The sequence below is a fragment of the Apostichopus japonicus genome, chromosome 9 (genome assembly GCF_037975245.1).
Source record: "Apostichopus japonicus isolate 1M-3 chromosome 9, ASM3797524v1, whole genome shotgun sequence".
NCBI lineage: Eukaryota > Metazoa > Echinodermata > Holothuroidea > Aspidochirotida > Stichopodidae > Apostichopus > Apostichopus japonicus.
Genome location: NC_092569.1, coordinates 12,654,314 through 12,672,619, shown reverse-complemented (window position 1 = coordinate 12,672,619; position 18,306 = coordinate 12,654,314). Strand labels below are relative to the sequence as shown.

General features: G+C 36.2%; 1 protein-coding gene across 1 annotated transcript; it reads right to left on the bottom strand.

Annotated features, from left to right (window-relative positions):
• Nucleotides 1-1,065: 1,065 nt before the first annotated feature.
• On the bottom strand, nt 1,066-17,938 carry LOC139973510 (mitochondrial enolase superfamily member 1-like). Its single transcript, XM_071980240.1, has 14 exons — nt 17,514-17,938; nt 16,657-16,765; nt 15,657-15,772; nt 14,834-14,920; nt 12,214-12,240; nt 12,012-12,052; nt 9,778-9,848; nt 9,448-9,530; nt 7,961-8,083; nt 7,092-7,226; nt 6,414-6,585; nt 5,920-6,019; nt 4,735-4,816; nt 1,066-4,131 (listed from the first exon to the last, which is right to left on the bottom strand). Exons 1-14 carry the CDS (start codon nt 17,592-17,594, stop codon nt 4,030-4,032), a joined length of 1,329 nt encoding a protein of 442 aa, XP_071836341.1. The 5' UTR covers nt 17,595-17,938; the 3' UTR covers nt 1,066-4,029.
• Nucleotides 17,939-18,306: the final 368 nt, after the last annotated feature.

Sequence of the window (18,306 nt, the reverse complement as noted above, 5' to 3'; positions counted from 1 at the left end):
GCCCACTATACATTCACACATGCAGGATGAATAGGATGTAGTGTGAAGATTTGATTTGTATTAAAAGTGTTAAAATTTGCGCAATCAATGACCAATATCATAAATGAAAAATTAATGACTAATTCGTAGTTTTGACTTACAATGAAATTGATTCCAGCTAATTAAATGAACAGTATACTGCAGTAATTGAGTAATGTACCATCAACGATCTATCGTGTAGTTCGGAAACTGGTAAAAGACAGAATGATACATACATGATACATATAGTGTATCTACGCCTTCTGTTAGCGAGTTTGTGAACCTTGTGTGGACGGCACAGTGTATGCTTGCTTGTTTTACGCCAGGGGCTCTCAATTAACTTTCTACGATATAACAAGGGCAAAACATTGGTTGGAACAAAGGGCCAGAGAGACCCAACATCTCACTTTAGCTACAGTTTGAGCAATGTCTAGTTAAGAACGGTGTTCAAGGTCTGAAGGATGCGAATATCCGGATCAGCGCCAGGCGCGCAAAAAGGGAGGGGCGAAGCCTATATAGGCAAACTATCTAAGCGTAGCGCCACCATAAGTTTGCTGGAAGCGTAAAAGAAATGGTGGCCAAGAATGCCTCCCTGCAGATCGCTGGAAATGGTACTTCCCAGGTCTTGTAAGTTGCATCTTAGCATCTTCTTTTTTGAAATTACTAGCGATATCATAAAAAAATATGCTCAAAGGGGGGGGGGGGGGGGAGAGGTCACCCCCTCTTGACTACGCGCCTGATCAGCGCAAGATTGTTGGCTGATTTTACTCTATGGGCCGGAGTGAAACCTTTCCTTGTATATTTGGCCCACATGCCGCCCAGTAAGAACCCCCCTCCCCCTGATTTCGGTTTATTTGACGACAATCGGTTATATATGTGGCGCTTACAGGAGTGTGGAAGGATGGGTGGGGGTGCATAGAAGGGAAGGGGGAGGGAGAAGGGTTGGTTGGATAGGACTGGCAGGTAGTTACACTTACCTACTTGTTAAAGAGCTGAAAATATTTTGAAAAATTCGCTGATAAGGAAAATAAGATAAAAATGCCCAAATCTTCTCACGGTTTGTATTCAATATCTGATTTCAATATAAATATGATTTTGAAAAGTTTAATGATTACTTACAAAAACAACATTTCTTAGAAAAGAGCACTTTTAAGAAGTCACATATTACAAAATATATATAAATTGAATTATATTCAATTATTTCCATTTAGAAAATGTCTACTTATATTTAATTGTTTAGTAATAAGGAGAAAAATCAGATTAATTAACGCTATAAACAACATTACGAATATAATTATGACGGACAAGCATGTTCACAATTCTTCTGATAAATTTTATGATCGAAATTTAATAATGAAATTTAAAAATGGAACCTGCATTTGCCTTTCTTAAACAAACATTAAAACAATAATTACTATGATGGATTGACTTTTTGTTCTTTTAGTTTTACTTACAGTGATTTATCTGGTACTTCTAAATGAGCAAAAAAAAAACGTTTCTTTGGTGGAATTATTAAGGTTTTGTCAGTATAACATGCCCTATGCTGAAAAGAATGTTATATGCAGGCATTGAAAGGCACGTGTAGTCCGGATACTAAATTCATAATACATCACAGACGTTCAAATAAAAAATTAACAATTCTGTAACTAGTATCTGAAGCGGCAGGGATGATGACAAACGAAGCGAAAAAAAAACAAAACTTGGGAATGACATATCAGGGGCGGATGCAGGATTTGTGACAGGGGGGGGGGGTCTGACTGGTCCAGCTACGCCTGAACGTAAGACTATCTAAGCGGAGCGCCACCATCGGTTGGCACGGAACGTACAAGAAAATTTTTGGCTTTACAAACCCCCCAGATCGCCGGAAACGGCACTTCCCGAGTATTCTAAGCTGCATGTACCTAGCCTGAAAATATGGATCTCATGTCTGAAATTTCTCAATTGATGAGAAAAAAACAATCTATGAAATATGGTAACACATTAGCCATGCAAAGCACCTACAAAAACTCACTCGAAATGTATCTGGCTCAGTACGAATTAGCTAGTTTTATTGATGATCTATTTATGGTAGATTGGAGAGAACAAACGCCGTGGATGTTTAATTTAATTATTTTTTTCTCTTTTTTGGGGAGGCCAAGAGCGGGGGGGGTCCGGACCCCCTGGACCCCCCATCTGGATCCGCGCCTGCATATACCATACATATATAATGTTAAGCTTCGCCAACCGTGTAGTAAATACAGGTGAGTCCCAGATGCCACTCAGGGAAATCATTTATCCGTTATCGCATCGCAAAATTTTGCTATACAAATTAGTCACATTAATATACATGTGCAAAGGTGTATAGTACTTTTTTTACGCAGGAACCAGGAATATTTTTTAAGAGACAAAATTCACAGCCTTCAAAACAGCTACACAAACTTTGAACACTAAATTTATTTTCTGCAATTGCATAACTATACTTATTTCGGGTTTTGGCTTTGGAATCTAGTATACCAAACCACAGACCCACCTTTTAGGGGTCATATTGGTCGATGTTGCTAGCATGAAAATAAATGGGGTAAATATTACAGGAAACATTATGTGTACCAGGTACTTAACCTTAATTTATGTCACAGTTACAACAAGAACAATAGTCATAATCCTGTCTGGCTGTGTGTGATGCAGAGATGACCCAAGCTGAAGTCAAAAAAAGGAGAGATAAAATGTTGAAAAGAAAAAAGAAGAGACATACTTGGTTATTGTTCAAGCAACTGGTTAAACCAGTATAATTACATACCCTACTTTCTAATTAGTGTCCTTTTATTCAACAGTTACTAAAGTACAATGTTCCGGGTAACTTTATAGGACTTCATAATATGGAAATGCAGGGCAGATAACAACGGGGCCAATACCGGTTGTCAAATTCAAACGTGATGAATCACTTAATGTTGCCACGTTTATAGCGTCAAACAAGTTGAATTTCGAAAAGCAATTTGGTTTTCGACACTCACTACAATTACATATATTGGCTCTGCATGCTTGGTAATATAGCTTATCTTTTACACAGTAGATAATCATAGAACATGATCTAACACTCCACATGTTTCCATCAAGATGTGCTTGTGGATCCTGGTAATGTCATAAGATGTTCTATGATGCATTATTCTTGGGAATTTTGTTATGCCCTGTCGGACTTTGACGACACGTTAAGAAAACGTATTGGATGAGATGGAAGTCGCACCGATTGGTTGTTTTGAACACTCGTGGTCGACAGTATTTTACGCCACATTTGGCTTGCCATAAAAGGGAGCCCTTTATAGGTCTATGCCCGAACATAACAACAACACATTCCACCCAGATTCTTATAAACAAATGTCTTTGTTAGAACTCTTAATTTATAGGGTTTAAAACTTATGGAAATGAAATCTGATCTTATGCTATCAAAAAGTATCTTCATTGTTTGTCACTTATCAAAGTCAGTTCAGGTATTTATATAGAACATGATTATAATTAATTATAAACTTACAAATATTGAGTGTATTTAAGTTTATATTCAGATGTTAAAAGTGAACATACAGAGGTACCAAATCTGCTAATATTTTACACAGCATTTCCTTTGCACTGCTTATCTAATTTTTGTGATGATCTTCGGGTTCTCAAATTTTTATAGTAAAATTGGACTGAACTTTCTCTTGTTTTCGTCTTATATTTCTTTCATATATATTAGTTTCATCAAGCAACACTTGTTTTCACTTTGCTTTATAATCACTAAAAAATTCATTTAAAAAAGAGAAAGACAGGATGAAGCAAAATAAAATATACCAAGAAAAGAGAGAAAAGAATATGATGACAACGAATCATGGCAAGATATAAAATGAATGGAATGTTGGATTAACCGTTCACTGAAATTAATTGTTCATTTTTTTATTCAATTTTACCTTAAAAAGTTGAAAATGGAACAAAAGTCCAAATAGGATATACAAAATTTGTAAAAATGTTAAAACATAAAAAAGAGAAACTACCAAACTAATTTTATATTTTCCCTTCCTTTCTTAGTTCCTCCCAGACTCTTCCATTAGGATAGAGGTGATCCTCAATAGATCCAGGCTTTAATTCTGTTGAATATCCAGGTTTCTACAAAAGGAGATAGAACATAAACTTTAAAAAGAATTAATGAAATCAAGTTATAAATGCTTAATGTTTATGTAAGCCGTAATATAAAATAAATGTCTCAGTGAAAGCAAAACACTGCAAGGATATGGTAAGACAGTTCTTGAATATAATATATATAATATATACTATAAAAAAATCCATGCATACTCCAAAAGAAAATATTATTAGACATAAAGCAGAGAAATGAGATATGACTCATAATTGACAAATGAGGAGTACAGTTTTCGAAAATATATATTTGGGATTTTCGGTCCCCCTGGGACCTTTGTCAGCAATACTTAGCAGTGGAATCAAATGTAGAAATTCCATCAGTGTCACTCACACTTATCTAGCGTCATGCTTTCATTGTGTTACCTTTTTCTATCGGACTACAGTTCTGATTTGTACTGCATGAGGCAGTCAGTATAAAGAGACTCCTAGCAGTGTACAATTTAATATCTCCTTTTCTAGATATGATTACAATTAAAGGTTGTTTCATAAGTGTTTTTTTTTTTCTATTTCAAAAAAAAAAAAAAAATTATTTTAAATTTTTTAAATTTATTTATTTTGATGTACTTTTCTTACCGTAGGAGGTAAGTAATTTGGACCTTTCATTTCCACTGGATAGACGAAATGTTCCCGGAGATGATCAACGTACTCACAGACACTGGGAAGGGAAATGAGAGGATTATGAAGGCTTTACAAACTCTTAAAAACAACTGCCGGCAATGGCTATACTAGCAGGACAAATCATCATCTCATTACGACATTGTCTCGTAAAACGCTAACGACTCATGATCAAGATGACCTAACCTTCTTGGTGCTCTAGTCATAGTGTTAACACTGTATTACCATTAACAGTGGGATATACAAAATGTAGATTAAAGGCTGTGAGATAGATGAGTGATTCACACTGTACGTGATATGGTGACCATCAGGGGGGAAGGAGGGGGGGCACGTTTATTTTATTTGTGTTTTCACAACATATATGTATATATACAACAAATGTAGCGAATACAGAGAGTTATGGAATGTGAAAGGAAGTGCATCACGAAACTCTTCTTGGCTTATCTAGTTATTCACTCCCTGTACATAGACTACACGTGCCCCCCCCCCCCCCCACTTTTTGCCAAAATAGCAAATGTGCCCTACTGGCAAATAAAATTACCTCTTTTGTATATCTTAAGCCTTTGTTACTTTTAATATTTTATATTAATTATTTATTTTTAGTCTGTACATGCTATTTTTAAAATGGCATCCCATATCTTTTTGTAGCACTGTTAACAATAAACAATCTCAATAAATAGTATTGATAGCATACTAACAAATCATATATATATATTTAAGTGATATGGCCGGTGTGTATCTGTTTATAGCATAACGAGTGGTGGTTGTGATATGAAAAAGTGCCCCTCTGATGTTGTGCCCCCAAATGTTTTAGAAGCTTCCTACCCACCTGGTGACCATGCATGTGGTGGTGGTGGTGGGAGCTACCTGTGTAGGGTTCTTGAAATCGTTAGGTTAACCTCAACATAAAAGGTATTAAACTAGTTTGATGCTAAACGCCCTGCTTGTTCCATGTCCACAGCAGGGTGGCCGGTTGGATCACTGGCCACTACTACCTAGCAATTGATGCCCCAGTCTTACCCTGTTTAGTGATTACCTAGTTCTTTCTGCAGTAAGTCATTGCCACATTATTGTTCTTGTGTGTTTTTGTTTTCTTTGTTCTTCGCTCCTGCTTATAAACAATGATTATAGTTAAGAAGTTACCTGTTGTCCAACGAGGCTGAGATACAGACATAGTGGAACATAATGAGATGCTGAACCAGCTCACAGAGTAACACCCCACCAGCGTGAGGACATACTGGCACTACGAAGAAGAAGAAGAAGAAGAAGAATAAATTGGGTTAGATTAAAGACTGGGGTAGGATACACACAGATACAAGGATTATCAGTTTTAGACATTTATGAAGTGACCTATTGGAGCTGAATTGGTTTGAATTTGGCTGGAGTAATCAGGACATACCTAGGGTTACCTAGAAACATTATTTGTGACTATTTGTCCTGAAACTTGTAGAGTGTAGGGACCAATTACTGACACCTCCAAGTTGGGGACCTCCTACCCATCAGTAAATACGTTCTGAAAATTGTTCACCCATTCTAAACAATTAATTAATTCATCCACTTCCTCATTAGTTAATTAACTTGACTGCTATGGACTATCCCAGTCGACTGCATTTATGTAACAATAACCGAGGTCTTACCTTGACATTTCTTGGCCATTAGCAGGACGCCCAGAATTTCGTTGACTCCGCCGATACGACAGCTGTCGATCTGGCAATACTGCATAGCCCCACTCTGTAAGAACTGTTTAAACATGACCCTGTTGTGGCAGTGTTCTCCGGTGGCAACACCAATACCAAGGGGATTTAAAGCCTATGAAGAGAAGGTGGAAAGGCAATGTGAGATGTTATCCTAACATTAACGCTTAAGAAGAGAAGGTGGATAGGCAATGTGAGATAGTAGCCTAACATAGCAGGGCAACATGTTGACACACACTGTGCTCTGTTACTATAAAGCCCATATAGAGGGGATAGGCAATATGAGATGATGTCCTAACGTATCAACGCCTATGAAGAGAAGGTGGATAAGCAATGTGAGATAGTAGCCTAACGTAGCGGGGTATTATGATGACAAACACTGTGCTCTGTTACTATTAAGCCTATATAGAGGTGGATAGGCAATATGAGATGATATCCTAACATATTAACGCCTATGAAGAGGTGGATACGCAATGTGAGATAGTAGCCTAACGTAGTCGGGAATATGATGACAAACACTGTGCTCTGTTACTTTTAGGGTTTTAATGCTGTCATGGTTTCTGGCAGTTCTTTGTAGATAAAAAATTGACATGTTTTGGAATTTTGTTTTGTACAAAAAACCTTTGCAATAGCAGCATGGCCAAGCACATCATCTGGTGATGTAGGTTCTTCAATCCACTTTGGTTTAAATTCAGCAAGCGGTTTCATCCACTCAATGGCTTCGTGGACTCCCCAACGCTGATTGCAATCCATCATCTGCAAAGATACAAAAATATAACCTCAGCATAAACGATTGTGTTTGTTTTTTCTTTTTTTTTCAATTCCCAGGAAACCATTTTAAAGGTGTAAATTCGTACAATCTGTTGTGACTTGAATTATTCAAGCACAACGAGTGTTTGGTACTGTGTAAATAACAAAGATGACATTTCAAATAGAAGCAACTGTAAGCTGCATTCACAATGAGATAATATCATATGGTAAAGCATAAGTCAAAAAGAAATATCCCTTTTTTTTCATCTTGTGAACCGCATCTTCAAAAAAAAAAATTTGCCCCAAACCGCGTGCGGCCATCTGAAAAAGTTAACTTTCTGTTGCTTGCAAGTGACGTTTTGTGCGTGTCGCTACAAAATGCAGACAGTATGAAACGTGATACCTTGATATCTTTAGCTGGACCTGAGATGTCCATCGCTGTATCGTTTGTACACTGTGCTGTGGGTATTGACCGCAGCTGTATGTACCGACTGTACACAAGTGTCTAATTACCGACGGTAGCAAGATGTGTGTGTATTTGCTGGGATCGACGGTGGTGTCTAACACTTCTGTTACACCTCATTCGAAACTAGGTCAGATTACCGGTATTACACGTTTCATTTTGCGCAAGTCTTCACACCCTTTAAAAATAAATTCCATTCATGTCATTGGTTCCACGCTTTACGACTTTAACAGGACAAGGAGAACAACAAATATGGTATCACGGTGCTCAGACGTACCAGAGCATTCTCGTAGCCGATTTCTTGTCGTATTATTTTGGCCCGACGGATATCATCTTCGAGATTGGCACCGACTTTCATCTTGAACATCGTCCATCCATCCTTGAGAGCGTCTTGGCATTTCTAAGAATGTATTTCATGGGGGGAATGAGAGCGATTATGAAACATAAATTTGTTGCAATAGTAAATATACTGTACTCTCTAAATCTCTTAAATAGATAACAGGCTGCAAAATGCGTAAATTCAGATACAGTATCTTCTCGGTATTTTCATCTATGTAGTCGTGAAGCTAAAGTGATGTTAAATCACAGTATCAGGGATGAGCCTGGGGTAAAAAAAAATCACGGAACTTTGCAAAAATTGCGGTATAGGCTCCAGTTTGCCCATGCTACAGTTTGTTAGGATATTAGTTTTTGACCCCGAGGTAGAAAAGAAATCACGGATATTAATTCGTGGAAAAAGCTCATGCCTGCAGTATAGATATTACATGGCCCTAAATCTTATCTGTGATGCTATATTCAATCACTGCGTGAGCATATCGGATGAATCGCAAACACTTTCCGACCACAAACGACGAGTAGAGGACTTGAAATGTATAAAGGAAAGGTAACAAAGTACAATATTACGAGAGTCTACAACCTCCGTAAGCATTTGTAAACCTCTATTTGCGATGTTTGTATGTAAGCAGTATATATACCATGCCATCGCCAAGGTATTTGTTAAATCTTACAGTTTTTGCCAATATGTCGATGTATGATATTCCGTGGTAACACGGATAACAAAAAAATAACCTTCTAACATTGCTAAAAGTTGTAATCCTCACCCTGCAGCAATTTATAATAAACTATTATTACGTAATGTAATGCTCCTTTAACCACGGCGGTTTGTGAACTCAACAACATCAGATTCAAACTACAAGATCGGCCTGATTCATTAGGATTCAAATTAATCAGTTTTTGGAGTACACCTGCATCTCATCAACTGATAAGGAATTGCAGCTAATTCAGTACACGTAATACAGTTCAATATCAGTTTTGAAATGAAGTTTGGCATTTCATATCTGAGTCTAGCAATCGAAGGTGGAAACTATTACATGGAAACACCTATTATAGCCTGTATTTCAGTGGTCTTTTTGGCCAAAGCTTCTCAACCTTCTGTCCATCCGCGCAACCTTTGAGACGATGAAGGAATGGTCACAAACTCCCAGATATAGAAAGTTCAGTATTACCAATGATCTCACCTCAACCCCTTCAATGGTTGGGGCTTAGGTGAGGAAAACTTTGCGTCATAATTCTGTATATATTGTAAGTCATTAAAATGTTGCTGGGCGCATCTTTATTTGTTAACTTCAACATTTTGGTGGATCATAGGGGTACAAGGGCTATAGATTGAAGAAAATACTATCATGTCACCAAACAAAATGAAACATATATGTTAGAGGACCCTCTACTAAAATTAAGGTAAAACATTTAAATGTTTGATAATACCTTCTGGATTCTCTCATCACTGTAGCCTAACCAACCAACAGATGTTGTATAGGCTGGGAAGCCATTCTCCTTTAAGAAACTTTCTACAAAAAATATGAACAGAAACATATATAGTTTTTTCATAACAGAAATTTGCTTGCAAACAAATTCTTCTGCACATATGCTTGTCAGTAGGACGTATAAAACCTTGCACACCCAGAAAAAAATCACAGGGAAGGTATTAAAATAGTAATTTGGTGTACTCGTTTCTTTCTTTCATAGTATTTACTCATTTCTTATTAACGTTTATTTACACAAATGCTGTAAATGTGTTCTTATAAACGGACAAACCTCGTTCATGTTTGGTGTCGCTGTTCTTCTTGAGTATTGCCAAAGCTTCTTCTCTTGTGATACAATCAGATCTAAGGTATAAATGAGAAATCGTCAGAATATTTTCAAACCAATGCAAACTCGAGCTTGAGTGTTAAATCTCAAAATCACTTTGTTTAACCATATCTGACAACCTGAGAGAACCTGTGTGTGCATCATGCTAGCAGTACCCACTTGTCTGTTACATGGTAACAATATTTGGTGAATCCAGAATCCAAAATCTGTAAATAATTATTAAAAAAAAAAAGAAAAAGAAACAAAAAAGGCTTGAACAAAGTACTGATCGTCCACTACTACATGAGCAAGAGTTCATATATTATCCAGTCTACAATTTCATACTAAACACTTAGGTACATGAGCAAGAGTTCATATATTATCCAGTCTACAATTTCATACTAAACACTTAGGTACATGAGCAAGAGTTCATATATAATCCAGTCTACAGTTTCCTATTAAACACTTAGGTACATGAGCAAGAGTTCATATATTATCCAGTCTACAATTTCATACTAAACACTTAGGTACATGAGCAAGAGTTCATATATTATCCAGTCTACAATTTCATACTAAACACTTAGGTACATGAGCAAGAGTTCATATATAATCCAGTCTACAGTTTCCTATTAAACACTTAGGTACATGAGCAAGAGTTCATATATTATCCAGTCTACAATTTCATACTAAACACTTAGGTACATGAGCAAGAGTTCATATATTATCCAGTCTACAATTTCATACTAAACACTTAGGTACATGAGCAAGAGTTCATATATAATCCAGTCTACAGTTTCCTATTAAACACTTAGGTACATGAGCAAGAGTGCATATATAATCCAGTCTACAGTTTCCTATTAAACACTTAGGTACATGAGCAAGAGTTCATATATTATCCAGTCTACAATTTCATACTAAACACTTAGGTACATGAGCAAGAGTTCATATATAATCCAGTCTACAGTTTCCTATTAAACACTTAGGTACATGAGCAAGAGTTCATATATTATCCAGTCTACAATTTCATACTAAACACTTAGGTACATGAGCAAGAGTTCATATATTATCCAGTCTACAATTTCATACTAAACACTTAGGTACATGAGCAAGAGTTCATATATTATCCAGTCTACAATTTCATACTAAACACTTAGGTACATGAGCAAGAGTTCATATATAATCCAGTCTACAGTTTCCTATTAAACACTTAGGTACATGAGCAAGAGTTCATATATTATCCAGTCTACAATTTCATACTAAACACTTAGGTACATGAGCAAGAGTTCATATATTATCCAGTCTACAATTTCATACTAAACACTTAGGTACATGAGCAAGAGTTCATATATAATCCAGTCTACAGTTTCCTATTAAACACTTAGGTACATGAGCAAGAGTGCATATATAATCCAGTCTACAGTTTCCTATTAAACACTTAGGTACATGAGCAAGAGTTCATATATATAATCCAGTCTACAGTTTCCTATTAAACACTTAGGTACATGAGCAAGAGTTCATATATAATCCAGTCTATAGTTTCCTATTAAACACTTAGATACATGAGCAAGAGTTCATATATAATCCAGTCTAGTTCACTATTGAATGCCTAAGTACATGAGCAAGAGTTCATATATAATCCAGTCTATAGTTTCCTATTAAACACTTAGATACATGAGCAAGAGTTCATATATATATATATATATATATATATATATATAATCCAGTCTATAGTTACCTATTAAACACTTAGGTACATGAGCAAGAGTTCATATATAATCCAGTCTATAGTTACCTATTAAACACTTAGATACATGAGTTCATATATAATCCAGTCTAGTTCACTATTGAATGCCTAAGTACATGAGCAAGAGTTCATATATAATCCAGTCTACAGTTTCATATTAAACACTTAGGTACAAGAGTTCCTATATCCAGTCTACAGTTTCCTATTAAACACTTAGGTACATGAGCAAGAGTTCATATATAATCCAGTCTACAGTTTCATATTAAACACTTAGGTACAAGAGTTCATATATAATCCAGTCTACAGTTTCATATTAAACACTTAGGTACAAGAGTTCATATATAATCCAGTCTACAGTTTCCTATTAAACACTTAGGTACAGTATCTAAGCTAAATCCTGAAGTCTATTGTGTGTAAAGGTTACAGCAGTGCAACAATATTTTTATGTCATACTTACATATACGTAAAATCAACACATGCGACTAATTTCTCGGGATCCTAAGAGCAAAGAGATGCAAGAAAATCTTATTACTGGAATCTTTATTACTTCAAGTTGCATTGAAGTACTCAAATAAGCTGAGGAAAACAATTGTATATGTATATTTGAAGATTCTCAATTGAAAACTTGTGTAAAACATTGATCATTGAATCAAACTCACCATGTCTACTAGAAGTTTCCACAGTGGCTGTTAAAATGGGAAAAGAGATGAAAGAGAAGTAAGAAAACAGAAGATGAATATAACTTATAAAGATATTCTCCTCCAGGACTCACAGTAAAGTTTTCCTCATCTGAAGCCAAGACAAAGAGAACCTAAAATCTTGGCCATCTCTGTTACATTTTTCACGCTGATGTTGAGATATTTTATAAGTGCCAAACTTACAAACATCTTAGTCATCTTTCTCCAAAAACCTTATTTATAATTGTTGTTGACCTGAGTCATTCCATTTCATCACCGTCAGATTCTTATTGTTTTACTATAATTTGGGGGGGGGGGAGACTTAATAGCACCACCAGCACAATATTTTCAAAGCCAGGGCGATTCCAATTTTAATTCCAAGGGCCGAACTACAGTATTTTTGAGCCCAAAACTTCTGTAAGAAGGCTGTCAGATGAAGAAGAGGTAGGTTTGAACAGGATTTTAATTTTGAATAAAATCCACACAACTGTGCTAATCCATGCAACCAACAAAGTCATGGCATGAAATTACTTCCATCCATTTCAATTAAGTAATTTGTTACATTGCAAAAAAAGCAATTCAGTTCTTTGAAGGTATGATCCATCAATTCTGATTCTAAGGTTCAATCTTTCTAGTTTATGTAAGGATTGTAATATTTATCTGTTCTTATTTCATAATCCATCAATCCATATTACTCTAAACAGTTGGAAGAAGCTTTCTGTATTTTCCTCAAACTGAGCTCAATTTGAAGCATTTCTTTCTAACTATATTTCTGCATCCAGTATGATTAAATCAGGATCATATACTGTATTCTCAATTCTGATTATATAACTGGGGCCCGGCTGTGGAACGACTTGCCGTCTTCGGTTGCTAATCAATCCACATTTCTCTCTTTCCAAAAAGCTCTGAAGACAGTTCTCTTTAATGAAGCCTTTAAGTAATCCCCGTTTTCTTTTTTCTGTCTTGTTGCTTGTTATGTTCATTTGTTTGTTTTGTTCATTTGTATGTTTTGTCCATTTGTATGTTTTATTTTTTCCTTGTAAAGCGCCATAGAATATCGTTTTAGTTATGGCGCTATATGAATGCCTTATATATAACTATGCAAATACTTGATACTGGTAGCTGTACGAAACAAAATCTCACGCTGGAATTATTCCCACAAATTGATCAACTTTCAAGGATTACAGGATATTACCCGTACTCCTGCCACTTATATTGTAAACCTTGCTTGAATATAGTGACATTTAGCATAAACCATTTATAGCTTCCAAATTCATCAAACATTTATAAACAAAACCCAAAACCAACCTATACAAACCTTTGTATCAAGATAACAAAACTCCATGAATAAGTTGTATTGTAATACTAAAGAACTCGCTAAATTATCTTGTCTATTGGTATAAATGTCAACGAATCAATAAAGAGATGGAAAAAAAAAAGATAACAAAAACCCAGCGTCATGAACGACAAACTTTTTCTCCATAAGCAACAGTTTCAAGTAGGGGTCAAACGCTAAGTAGGTTACAATGACCTACAGTATCTATTAATGGTCAAATACTTCGAGAGGATTTCCTGAAGAATCAACTCAAGGACTCACTAGATATATGTCAGTTTCTTCATCTGTATTCATAACACCTGATATATATCAACGATTAACAACCTGTCTTTTTCAGGAAGTGGTCAGCTATATCTCACACATTATATACAGTACATTTTGTAACCAGTTACTCTTGCAGTAGTGTATTGAATGCAAAATATTTCAATATGCTAGCAAGGGGGTAGATTAGTTGAAGGAATCAGATTATGGTTTTTGATATCTATGTATTTTAATTGTGATGCGAAAGTTTGTACATTTTGTAACCAGTTAGTCTTTCAGAAGTGTATTTGAACACCAAATATTTCAATATGCTAGCAAGGGGGTAGGTTAGTTGAAGGAATCAGATTATAGTTTTTTATATCTATGTATCGTAATTGTGATGTGACATAGATGCAACAAATAATCAATTTTTTATGTCATGTCTTTAAGTGACATTTGACTTTGCAGTGCCGACAAAACCAACCACAGAGTTCTCCATTGAAATGGATAGGATTACTGGCACAACATGAAACAAAACCAACATGATAATGATAAGTACTGTCCCATCTTTGGACATCCAGAATTGTCCTGTTAGTTAAATGCATAATTTATTTTTCAGTTTATTGACAATTTCATTGCACAAAATTAATAAATAAACAATATTATACAATATATACAGTACAAAATTAACATAAACAGTGTGAAAAGAAAACAGAAAAGCAAATTTAGTGTCACAGTATGTTACTAAATAGACCCCCCACCCCCCCCCCCACCCCCACACACACATGCACACACAGATAGATGTGTGCAACAAGAAGGGACTTTTTCTTTCAGCCTATTCACAATTTCATTGTAGAAAACATGCACAATATACTAATCATACAATATAATATTTACAAGTATTAACATACTGGGTACTTGTAAATAATTGATCCCTCATTCCCGATGGGGGTGAGCATTTGGAAACGGCTAAAGCACTGTAGTTGACGAGGGAAGAGAGAGGCTTAGAAGAATTTACGTTCTCACCTTTTTCTCTCTCTTTGCCCAAAGATCCCACAAAGCATTCATTATGGCAGCAGTTGCGAGATGAACGACACCTTTCTCTGGTCCTAACTACATAACAGAAGATGGAAACATATTAAAGGTAGTCAGTATGGGCCCCAAATTATAAGCATGCTATAATTGCGAGAAGTTTTTAAAAGTACTTTCCTAGAGTTCTTTACTCTCCAAATTGTTCTCAGACATTTTTTAAGGAAGACACAAGATGAATAATGTCGCAGTGAGGAAACTTTCCTCTTTAGGTAGTAATAAAAACAGTTTAAGAATTTTGACCAAAGGTGACCAATATTTGAATATCTAGCATATTTGGGGCCAATACTGTACAGCATACCTTTAAATACAAAAAAATGTTACAGCAATTATTGTGTTTCATTTGTAAGCATATGTATAACTTTTTTTTATCCCCATCACTTTCATTCCAGTACTGTACATATATAGCTGATTTCTCTAATATTTGTTTTAATCTACCTCTCAGTAAGATTCTGCTGGAATGTCAATCCCTCAGACCTTCCAGTTTTTCTATATATTTAGCTTTAATTGTTGTGACAACTGAACTGCACTACTCCAGGCAGTGTAAATGCCCTTGACCTTCTATAATAAGCTACAAATTCAGGATCTGAATGGCCTTTTATCTGTGTTTATACGATACCTTGAAGGAACATACAGTTTGGTACTGTTTATTTAATCAGGAAACTAGAATTGGGTCAATCAACATAGAGAAAGTTTAACAGCAATACATGCAGCTTGCACAATTTGGTTCATACTTAATCAACACACACTTACTACATACCCATCGTAGTTGCGAATCTGCGACAAATTTCCTCCAAAATCCACCAAAGTCATCAAAGATGGCCTGTACATCTTGGCCAATCAGATGGAATGTCATGGCCTCTACAGCTGCTACAACTGATGAAGGAAAAGCATATTTCTTTTGTTTAAATTAAATTTGCATATGTGTGTAGATGTAAGGTATACTTAAACTTGATAACTGTCTATCAAAATATGAGAATCAAAATTACAAATGAACTGTATAAATGTAAATAAAAAAATTAAAAAAATTGCAGTAGATTGTTTGCTACTTGTCAGGAGAGAATATTCCCAGACAACTTATGTGCACCGGATGGAGTCTATCATACCACAAGAATTTGATACTCTCAATGTCTTGAAACCAAACTTGATTCATTTGTTTGTACAGGCTATTTTAAGCCTCGCTATGGTGTCATTAGCTAACTTTTAATTATAAGGATTATAAGAATGTTCCAGTTGAAACAATACAAATTTGGAGTATTTTGAAGTCATATTTCAACGCCACATATGTTTCGTCAATTGGCTTCTGCACAGCACTTGTTCTATGGGGTATGTGGCCCACCTAGCGTGAATATGGACGCAAAGTGAATCTGTGTGCGTATCACAACCACATTTGTACTATTGAGGTGAATTTCAAATTCTGTTTTCTCTTAACCTGTCATTCATTTGATTTAATTTGCTAAATTTGCTGTTCTTGCATTTTGGTTTTTGTACAAAAACTATTCTTTTAAATCATTTGAATGCTTCCTGGAAAAGTGTAAATTTTACCTCAGCAATTCTTCAAAGAGGGCACAGTCATGGATCTGTCAATTATGAAAACTAAAGGGTGGCGGGGCATTAGAGGTCAACGGGGAGGAGCGAGGAGGGAACAAAGGGGTTTGAAAACGGATCAAAGAAATTAATGTAGCTATTCATTAATTTAACAACTCCATAGAAGAGTTTTTCTTAGATTGTGAACGGGAGAATTGAAACATATTTCTTACCGACTTCAGTCCCTCTACCAATTGTGAAAGTAGGGCCATGTCCTTCCAACGCATCAGTTGAATCCGTGTGTATGATGACATATGCACAGGAGTAATCAGGATCTGTGTGCTGAATGGCAGTAAAGAATTTATAATTAGCAAAGTTGCAATGCCAGGTAATTTGAATAAGTTGGATGAACTAGTAGTAGTGTTTTGTTAAAGGGTGCGAAGACTCGCGCAAAAAGAAACGTCTAATGCCGGTAATCTGACCTAGTTTCAAATGAGGTGTAACAGAAGTGTTAGACACCACCATCGATCCCAGAAAATATGCACACAGCTTGCTACCTTTGGTAATTAGACACTAGTGTACAGTCAGTTCATACAGCCGCGGTCAATACCCACAGCACAGTGTACAGACGATACAGCGATGGACATCTCAGGTCCAGCTAAAGATAACAAGGTATCACGTTTCATTCTGTATGCATTTTGTAGCGACAAGCAGCAAAATTTCCCTTGCAAGCATCGGTAAGTTTACTTTTTCAGAGTGCGGCACGTGGTTAATTGGGGTGAGTCTTCAATGCCTTTAAAAGGAGCTAGGGTATGAAATATGATAGGGAACACTATAAATGAAAGAGTACTGAATCAGCATGTTTCAAGGTTGACAATATGGCTGACTAACTGTACTACTACTAGGCCAAGGCTAAGTTAGGGTTTATGCTAATGGCAACACTAGGCTAATAATAATATGCACTTGCTAAGACCGTTAGCTAGGCTGCGCAGATGAGGGGAAATACCTTAATCCTACAAATAGGCCTAACGTTAGGCTTACTGTAACTTGTTAATTTATGCTGTACACTGTGTGGATTACACGATCTCACCATAGCATCAGACCCATGAGCCTCCAGCGATGTAGGGAATCGTATGTCTTTCACGACTACTTCCGTTATCTTAGCCGGCATTTTATCTTGATTTTCTTGCAACCTTTTATGTGTTTTTACCTGCGGTTCAGCGACTCCAATAGGAACTTGCTGTAAGTGTAACAATAGTTATAGCTGTAGCTTTATCGAGGTCCTGTGTTATGATATCGTTGTGTGAACAGCTGATTTGCTGAGGTAGTTGACCAAAAGTGGGAACGACCATGGAGCTATAAGCTGTTTATAGCTCCATGGAACGACAAATTTGTATTTTACGATCAGCTGGTATATGACAAAGGGAATCACTATTCCGGTTTGATAGCATTTGTGAATGGTTAAATGGCCAACCTGGGACGAGGGGCGTTTTCATGTCATGGGACTTCCACTTCCTGTCATAGGTTGATTTGAATGCCAAACAAATTAAAGACAAGTTTAACCTGAAAGTAACCTCCCTTAAATTAGGTATCATTACTTTTGCTCATATAGGAACGTTCATTCATCATTATTGAAGGGATTTCTGATCGTGGTTAAGATTTCAAACGGGTGAGTCGAGGTGGTTGTGTGTGGGAGGGGGGAGCAGTCCGTGGGGGGGGGGGGCATTCTAAATTCCTTGCGACTTATATCGGTAGGCAGATAAACCTGTATGGATGGGCGTACTGTAAGGTGACCATATTTTTTCAGGAATTTTGGGCCATAATATTGATGCAATTTCCCATCCCACTCCCTATGTTGTCATCAAAGGCTAGATCATTTTGGC